The following is a 9,796-nucleotide window of genomic DNA, read 5'->3' as shown; positions in this document are numbered from 1 at the left end:
TCTTCTCTTTGTAGTGTTTTCCTTACTCATTTCTTCAGTAATTGCCTTTGGATGAAAATTTTGAGCGTTTATTTTTTTAATGGGAGTTTCATGGTAAATGTAGCGAATCATCTGGTTCTATTCCTGTTGTAACAATGGAAGACTCTGCTGCATTTTGTAGGTCCACATGATGCTAGCGATTCACAAGCTCTCTAGAAAAGAGAACTCTGGATTTGGGGATCAAGTGCATGTTACTTTCCTCATAGCGTCAGATTGTCCTTGTCATGAATTACGCACGTTTGTGACAGGCACAGCTGGAATTAGGGGGCCATTATGTGTCCTGAAGATAGGGCACAATCAATGGATGTACATGGGCTCGAGCCTTGGTCTTGGTCTCGTTTCTTTTGCCCAGTGAGCTGACCAGTCGCAGGAGATGGAAGCAGGGAGTTAGCGGGCTTCGTGACCTCTGCTAAGACAGAGCAGGGGCTGAGCAACAGCCTGGGTGGCTTGGGTTTCTAGACTTAGCACTGTGACCTTGGACAGGGGATTTAAGCTCGCTGGGCTGTAGTTACTCGCCCTGCCAAAGGAACAGACCAGCCCAAAGGATCTCCAGGAGCCCATCCTCTTATTTGACCGAGCAAGAATCATCCATTAAAAATGCCTGAAAATGCAGAACCACATGTATTAGTTTGAACTAAATGGGACATTGCCAATATTTGACCATTTTTAACCTCTATAAAGGGCAACTTCAAATGGTTCAACAGAACATAAATAATAGTTGCCTTCACATTCCAAGGGTGAGTGCCTATGACGGTATATTCTACTTAGGGGAGGGGTAAGTGTTTACACCAAATGTGGTCAACGGCTATCAGTTAAATAGTTATTCTGGGTAGCAGAAAAGTTAATCTGCTTGTTTTAGCAGAACGTCCGTCAATGAAATAGCTTTCACACACTGTAATTTGATTTTTGCCGGTGGACGATGGGCTGCCCAGCCATGCCTCACGCAACAGTGTCCGAATAGTGACCCTTCCTTGGACTCCACTTTTTCAGGCTGGCCAGGGGTCAGCGCTTAGGCAGTTAATCCCCATAGGCCCCTTTTCAGCTCTGTGATTAAGTGTTATCAGAAAGCACCTCCTGACCTGCTTAGCAGCAGGCCTTTGTCCGTATTATATAGAAGAGCTGAACAGATAATCAGTAGTATCAGCTCTAACAGGCCCGTGAAGGCTGCCTCGCCCACACCTGGAAACAAACCCAACTCCAGAGGATCTCGGCACTGAAGTCCTTCATCTCAAAGACACTTCGTGGCAGAGATTTTTGATTGGGCTTTAGGGGCCCCAGGAGTCCCCTGAAAGTGAATGTAGAGCTTCATATGGGCATATGTACAATTTTCTGGGGAAAAATAAAGTCAAATTGTTTTATTTTGTTTTTCAAGGAAGCTAGGGACCCTCCCCTCCCCACAAATAAGTTAAGAATCACTATTGTAGTTTCCAGTTGAATTCTGTAGAACACAGGAGAGGAGCGTTCATTCATGCACCGAACCTGTAATAAAGGTCTGCTATCCATCAACCCAGGTGCAGTTCCGGGATTCAAAGGTGAATAAAACAATCTCTGCCCTGCAGCAGCTCAGTGCTTATGTCATTTGGAATCAAAGGACTTTCTCTCTAAACATCAGTTTCCTCGTTTGTAAAATGGAGGTACTTGCTTCCATTTTAGAGTGGTTTTGAGCATCCCATGAATAGCACACAATAAATGGGAAAATTGAGGACAAGCAAGCAAACACACATGACAGTTTGCAGGAGTAACACAGAAAAGGGGTCTCCAGCCCATGCTGGGAGGTCGGGGAAAAGCCTGTGGACAGGGAGACTGCCGACCTAGGTTTCTGAAACCATAAGAGCAAACCATCTTTTTAAAATGTGTGAGTGTGATGGATAAAGAAGATGTGGCACATAGATACAATGGAATATTACTCAGCCATAAAAAGAAACGAAACTGAGTTATTTGTAATGAGGTGGGTGGACCTAGAGCCTGTCATACAGAGTGAAGTAAGTCAGAAAGAGAAAAACAAATACCGTACACTAACACATATATATGGAATCTAAAAATAAAATGGTTCTGAAGAACCTAGGGGCAGGATAGGAATAAAGACACAGACCTGCTAGAGAATGGACTTGAGCACACGGGGAGGGGGAAGGGTAAGCTGGGACAAAGTGAGAGAGTGGCATGGACTAATATATACACTACCAAATGTAAAACAGATAGCTAGTGGGAAGCAGCCGCATAGCACAGGGAGATCAGCTCGGTGCTTTGTGACCGCCAGGAGGGGTGGGATAGGGAGGGTGGGAGGGAGAAGGGCAACCCAGGGAAAGTCCTGGAGAAGATCAGTGCTCTCTCCTCTCTCCCTCCGCCCCACTGCCCCTTCCCCTCAATACTTAAAGTGCCCATCCACTTTCCAGCGTGGAAAGCTGGGGCTTCCCTTGAGGCACCCTGTCCTGGATGGTCTTACTAAGCCTCAGAAGATGCCTCTCCTGTGTCCGCTGTGGTCTCTCGGAGCCCTGAAGGAACAGGTCCTGGCCCAGAGTTTTCACAGGTGGTGAAAAGCTGAAGAGTCGCTTTGATGAAAGCATTCGCAGAACGATGTTGGCAGTGAGCGTGACCCTGCTGTCCTTCCCCCGTAACACGGGGACTTTACTCCCTCCACTCAGGGGCGCCCCTGGAATTCCAAGCACAGTGGCACAGCCACGAAGGAGATGCATGCGAGGCGGGCAGGCAGAGGAGCTCAGAGCACAGAGGAGCTCGCGATGCGCCCTCCTCTCTGGGGAAACCCAGATCCAAGGTGGCCTTGTGTAGCCCAGTACATGCTGGCCTTGCTTCAGAGAACCGCTGTCCAATGAGCAGAAATAAGTAGACCATTTCCCATCTGGGCAGGAAGAACACGAAGGGGACCCAATTCTCTGCCCTGAGGAGGCCCCCTTCTTCCCCTTCTCAGTTGCGTCGTACTCCACAGTCCCTTGGGGCCTTCCACCAGACCGAACTTCCCTCGTCACCCACCAGTCTTTGCTTCTGTACACTTAGCTCCTCTGGGATTCTTGTTTTCATTCTTTGTTTGGTTTTTTAGTTGTCTCTATGTTCTACCCATTCTTCAATTTGGCTTCACAGAAGGAAACTGAATTCTCTCCAGAGGGTGCAGCAGGGGGATATATAAGCTGGGAAAATCACAGTTTTCTTTATTGGATGAAGCTGTGGGAAAGGGTTGGCAGAAACAGAGGGTGAGAGCACTGGTAGGTGAAGTGATCCGGCCCCGTCACGTTTGTAAGGTGAGCCCTACAGACCACGGGAAGCGGGGGGGGCGGGGGTGGGATGGAATTTTTTGGATGGATGAAACAGGTGTGAGCTCCCCCCAGATGAGTAGACCTGGGCTCTTCAGGGGTTAAGGAGCCAGTGGTGAAGTCTTGACTCGGATTAAAGCCGGTTTAGCTATACTCTTTCACAGTGAACTGTGTTATTTTAAGGGGGAGAAAGCGTGCCTCTGTCACATTACCTGGAAAATATGCTTGGTGAGTACTTTGGGGCAATCTTACCTATTTGTTAAGTTACTTTTCAACCCGCTCTGTTCACACCTGTGACAACTCTCTGCACCTTGCATGGTCGTTTGTTTGCATCTCTCCCACTACACCTCAGGCAGAATTCTCGTACTGGTCATCGCTGCATTTCCGATGCCAGCGTGTTCCCAGCACATTCATTTACTCATCAGACATCCATTGTGTGCCTACTGTGTGCCAGTTTAGTTGGTTTAGTGCCAACATTCACTAAACCAAGGTAGACAGAGGCGATGTGAGCCCTGCCCTCACAGACATCATGGTCGAGTGGGAAAGGTGAGACCGTAAGCCAATCATCACACACACACAGCGACATATACACAGAAGCACCACATGTTGGGAAGAGTGCTTTGAAGAAAAGTAATAAGATGTTATTGGAGAAAAGTGATGATGGGGGTGGGGTTTGAGAGCAGGGCCGGGGGACTTTTCTCAGAAGTGACAGTTAAGCTGGGCCCCAAAGGGTGAGGAGGTAGCAGAGGGAAGAGAAGGGGAAAAGTATTCCAGGTTGAGGGAACAGAATGTGCAAATGTCCTGAAGCAGGAGAAGGTTTACTGATGTGGAGGAACGCAGGCCAGGAAGACCAGTTGCCACGAGCGGAGAGTAAACTGGGGAGGTGGTCAGGGGCCAGCCAGTCCAGGCCAGGTAAACCCGTTAAAGAATGAGGATTTTATTTTGTGAACAGGAAGGTATTGCATCATTTTAAAAACAGGGGAATGATGTGCTCCCATTTCCCTCTTAAAAAGAGCACACCGACTGCTGTACAGGGCAGAGAGGGGCAGATGTGACCCTGGGGAAGTAGTTTTGGGGAGGATTGTATTGCATTGCATTGTATCAGCCAGGTGAGAGATGCTGGTGGCTGGGCAGTGAAAGTGAGGATGGAGAAGAGAGTGGGAGTTGAGAAATACCAATGATCTCTCAGGTTGTTCCTTTGTATCACTTGCCTAAAGTACTTCTTTCAAATATGGATGCACAGACTCACCTCTTTGGTATAACTGGAAAAAGCACTGCCTAGACATAGGAGGTGGAGCAGACTGCAAAGTCTCTCAATGCCCCTTGCAAGCTTCTGACCCATAAGTCTCTGAAAACACAGAACATACATCAGTCATTGCTTCATTCGGCTGATGTCTGTTGAGTATCTGTTATGAACAAGGCATTGTGCTAGCCATTGTGAGGTGACCGACCTATTTAGAAACAAAGTAATGAATGCAAGATTACTGATGAAAATTTTGAACAGAAGAAAAATATAAAGAAAAAAAAATCTGTGAGTATACCATCCACTATTTTTTTTTTTTTTTTTTTTTTTTGCGGTACGTGGGCCTCTCACTGTTGTGCCCTCTCCCGTTGCGGAGCACAGGCTCCGGACGCGCAGGCTCAGCGGCCATGGCTCATGGGCCCAGCCGCTCCGCGGCATGTGTGATCTTCCCGGACTGGGGCACGAACCCGTGTCCCCTGCTTCCCTACCATCCACTATTAACACTTTGAATTATTTATTTATCCAGTCTGTTTTCCATTTTCATCTGCATGTATATTTATTCACATATTTAAACTGGGATCATAATACATATAGTTTTATGTACTCCATTAAACTTTTACCGTAAGAGATCATGAATGCAAACAATGCATCAAGTTAAGCTGGGCCCCAAAGGGTGAGGAGGTAGCAGAGGGAAAAATTTAAAGAAAATTTAAAGAATAACAAAGTATGCACTCACTCAGTCACCAGCCAGGTAAAGAAGAAATAATATTACTTCCCCCCCTTGCATGCCCCTCGCACCATCCCTTAAGGTAGCCAAATGCAGAAAGAATTCATTTTCTTAAGCTTGTTCATATATTTTATTCTTTAAATTGCAGCAGGAGGGAAATATGCCTACTCCATCCAACCTGACACAGACACTGGAATATGTCTTCAAAAGGATTTTTGTGACTTATATGGACAACTGGCGCAGGAACACAACAGCTGCCCAACAGGCCCTGCAAGCCAAGGTCGATGCTGAGAACTTCTACTATGTCATCTTGTACCTTATGGTTATGATCGGAATGTTCTCTTTCATCATTGTAGCCATCCTGGTGAGCACCGTGAAATCCAAGAGACGAGAACACTCCAATGACCCGTACCACCAGTACATTGTGGAGGACTGGCAAGACAAGTACAAAAGTCAAATTGTGAACCTGGGAGAATCAAGGGCCACCATCCACGAGAACACTGGTGCAGCGGGGCTCAGAATGTCTCCCTGATTAGCGAGAGAGGCATACAGCCAACGTCTGATATGCAAATATGAAGAGACGCCAGTGTCATGGAGCCAATCCAAGTTGCCATGCTTAGAAGACACTAAGTTCCTCGCTCTCCGTTGAGAATTTCCATGGAGATCAGGTGGCTGGTCAACTAAGACAGGGGACACTGCAATCTCAGTGATTTATGCTTACTCATTGGAGAAGTAATTTATGCTGAAGACCTCTCTTCCTTTCCGTGCAATGTCAATGTCATTTTAATCAATGTCAATAGTGAAAATAAAGCCAAATTGGAAGTAACATGCTTGGGCAGTGGCAGTGGGGCTAGAAAAGAGAGATTAACAAATCATTGAATCTTCTTCCTCATGAAACATTTTGTTTGTGACTAAATCAATTTATAAATAACCCAGGTGTATTACCCAGAAGCTGAGGTTCAAAAATCTGTCACTTGCTCACTGGATTGATGTAGGAGCATTTATTTATTAACTCATGAATGTAGAGTCTGAAGTGATGAATGAATAGAACCACGGGGTTCCTTTATGTGTCTTGTTTCCCTAGCATTGAGCTTATTTGGAAGTCTGAAGACAGAACAAACATTTCACAAGGGCAAAGAGTCCACACCAGAGAAATAGAATCTTTAAGAACTACCTGGTGCAACAGAAACATACCTTTTAATTAACATTTAAAATTTCACGGAAAACTTTTAAAGGTCCTTGTTATTATAGAAAAAGTAATAAAACATTGTAACACGGCTTTATAAACAACTCTTTTCACTCAGTTTACTTTCCCTATTTACAGTTACTTATTTCCACTTAGTTTCAAGAAACTTGTTGTCACTTACATACTGAAAGTGGCTGAATTGTTGCTGTCTGTTGAAGAGCTAGACTGTTAACTGCTTAGTATTTTGAAGCTTGGGGTTCACAATATCACAGAATGTCAGGGCTGGAAGACACCTTGGAGATCATAGTATTCTTTTTTTTTTTTTCTTTCCAGATGTCTAGAGAGTCTGGGTGCTTTAATACCAGAAAATTAGGCACAGGAAAAAACAAGCAAGCAAACAAATAAATAAATAAGCCTAGTCAAGAGCTGGCCAAAGACTGTCAAAACATACTCCTTAAGAAAATAGCCTCTGTACTTCCTGTTTTGGAAGTTATTTGCTAATGGAAACAGTTGTGTCAACATTAGTCTTGAAGCAACCATGGCTGTAAGGGGTAATTTACAAGAAAGTGTATGTTCAAAGAGCAGGCACACCAAGGGTTCATGGGTTATCTCAGGATGGTTATGAGCAGGTCTGGAACCCAAGGTCGGCACCATGCTGGTTCATAATCCTGTATTAGATTCTTACTGCTGCTGTAACAAATTACCACCAATGTACCAGCTTAAAACAAAGAGATATATTCTCCTACACTTCTGGAGGTCAGAGGTCTGAACTGGGACTCACTGGGCTGTGTTCTTCTAGAGCTTCTAGGGGAGAATCCATTCATTTGTAGACAGGAATCTCCAGTCCACAGATTAGGCGACTTCACTCATCAATTCAATCAAGCGTCATTTAATATCTATCTACTTGGGTCACTGGCCTAGACCCCAGGAGTATAGAGATGAACGGGACTCCCAGAGCTGCAGGAACTCACTCAGTCGAGGCGGAGTCAGACACGTGAACATCAAAACGATATAATGTGACAACGTTATAATGGAGAGCAACACAAAGGGGGCAGAGCTAGAGCCGGGACAGAGGCCCCGCCCACGTCAGGTTAAGGTCTAGAGAGTAGATGAGAGGAGAAAGCCAATGGCAAGACGGACTTACGGGCTGTAACTTCAGGAAGCTTCACACCCCCTTACACTCTTCTCTTCCTCCAGCTTCCCCAGCCAAGCAGAGCAATTGTGAGCAGAGTCTCAAGTCTCAGGGCGCTAAGACAAAATTCAAACCGGAGTCCTTCTTCAACGTCTTATATAGATTACAAGCTTTGTGTCTTTAGAGCGAGATATATACAAGGTCTGTTTCCTAATAACAAAGATGCAATTATGCTAACAGAAGTGTTAAATACAGTTTTGGAGAAAGCCATTCACGTTCCAAGAGCAGATACGGCAAGAGTGGTTTCCCTCCTTAGATCAGAAACCCAGAAATGCTGTACCACACGGAACATTCTCACCAGTGTGCCCAGAGCAGCAACCCAGGCTACAAAATCTCAGCCTTGGGTCTGGATCCAGACAGGAATCCAGGGTCTCTACCATCTGACAATGACTATGTCTTTGACCAAACTCTGGTCAGGCTTCTCTGAGCCTTCTTCTTGACTAGACCTCTTGCCCTATAAACACTGCACATTCTTGGCAAAAAAGATATCATCCACCTCCCCACATCTGAACTAACACTACCATAGTTTCTAACAGCTCTAGGTTGCGTCCCTAAGGGGACCCCAGCCCCCTTTAAAGTGCTTGCCTAAGAAAACTCAATTTACTTTTTGTGCCAGCCAAACCCTGATGGTAGGCAAATCAGCCCCCTGAATCCCTCCTAGGGCAGCTATTTTAGAAATCTTACAATTATAAATCCTTTGTCTCCCCCTTTGAGGTGTAAATCCTTACCACTCAGAACCGTCTTGTCTCTTTAAGGTGCCAACATTCATGGAATAACTCTCCCCAACCTGTGGGCACGTTGCTCTAACATGCACCACTGCGGACAGTCATAAAGATCGAACTTTGTTTCTCCTCCAGATAAGCGTCTGTTAACAAACCCAGGTCAGGTTGACCAATCCCCTCTGCTTTTTGTAAATTTCCACTTCCCTGACTCTGCTCAAGTGCCTGCAGCCCCAATCCCTCCTTCCCCTTTTAAAAGGCCCAGTTACCTCCGGCAAGACAAAGCTGAGTTCAGTTCATGCTGGACTCTCTCCCCTATTGCAATAGTTGCTTAATAAAGTCTATCCTTAACACTTGAACTGGTGTCCAGCTTTGCTTATCTTTGACACAAGGAAACAAATTAAGGGGGGAAAACCTAGGTTTTCCTAATTATGTTTTATTATCATCACTAAAGTATATGGGGCCAACGTAGATGGTTATCAGTATCTACTTTTGGGGAATGGGAGAAATGCCCAATGTTTACGAGCATTCTGGGTATACAGTTGCTGCCACTTGCCCCCGTTTGTCACTCCAGCATCAATTTCCACCAAACCCAGGCTTGCCACTTTCAACCTGGCAACTGAAAATTCCAGTTCAAACAACTTGCTAGTTTTCTTTTCCACCCCGTTTGCTTTTAGAGTTCCTTCTGCTTGGTCTACTGGCTCCAAATGACCTGAGCCCCATTTACTTCTTACAGCATAGATCAGAAGCGATTTGAAAAGGAGCCTATGGACTATAGTGGCTGCCCTGAGAGAGTCTAGCTCCAGATTACCCAGAGTCAGACCCCAGCTCTGGCGCTTGCTGGTTTTAAAACCCTGGACAATTTTTTTTTTTTTTTCGGTACGCGGGCCTCTCACTGTTGTGGCCTCTCCCGCTGCGGAGCCCAGGCTCCGGACGCGCAGGATCAGCGGCCATGGCTCACGGGCCCAGCCGCTCCGCGGCATGTGGGATCTTCCCAGACCGGGGCACGAACCCGTATCCCCTGCATCGGCAGGCGGACTCTCAACCACTGCGCCACCAGGGAAGCCCGATCCCTGGCCAATTTAATCAGTTTGTGTCTCCATTTCCTCATCTGTGAAGTGGTTACAGTCATATTATGTCCTTTATAGGCCTGTTAGGAGACTTCAATTAGAAAATTGCCGCAAAGTGCTTAGAACAAAGCTACTTTAGTTACTTTCTCCAGGAAAACTTCACTTGTTGACAGAACTAACCCCCCTCTCCCCAATCCTCCAGTTTGTCCTTTCCTCTGCACTCCCTAACATTTCGTTCTTCACCACCACCAAGATGTCCCAATGGGATTCGGAGTTAGCCTGCCTGTGTTCAAATCTAGACTTTGCCACTCCAATTCACACGTTGTCTTGCGCCGGCCACATCATCTTCCCTTG

The 9,796-nt window shown here is 45.9% G+C and overlaps 1 protein-coding gene across 1 annotated transcript; it reads left to right on the top strand.

Annotated features, from left to right (window-relative positions):
• Positions 1-5,429: 5,429 nt before the first annotated feature.
• Positions 5,430-5,807, top strand: KCNE2 (potassium voltage-gated channel subfamily E regulatory subunit 2; the record flags this gene model as incomplete). Its single annotated transcript, XM_082839455.1, has 1 exon — positions 5,430-5,807. The coding sequence occupies exon 1, from the start codon at positions 5,436-5,438 to the stop codon at positions 5,805-5,807; it is 372 nt and encodes a 123-aa protein (XP_082695581.1). The 5' UTR covers positions 5,430-5,435.
• Between the last annotated feature and the right edge of the window lie 3,989 nt (positions 5,808-9,796).

This window comes from Leucopleurus acutus, assembly GCF_964270905.1.
Source record: "Leucopleurus acutus genome assembly, chromosome: 5".
In the NCBI taxonomy this organism is placed as follows: Eukaryota; Metazoa; Chordata; class Mammalia; order Artiodactyla; family Delphinidae; genus Leucopleurus; species Leucopleurus acutus.
The sequence above is the reverse complement of the archived record's forward strand: the minus strand, read 5'-3'. Positions and strand labels throughout refer to the sequence as shown.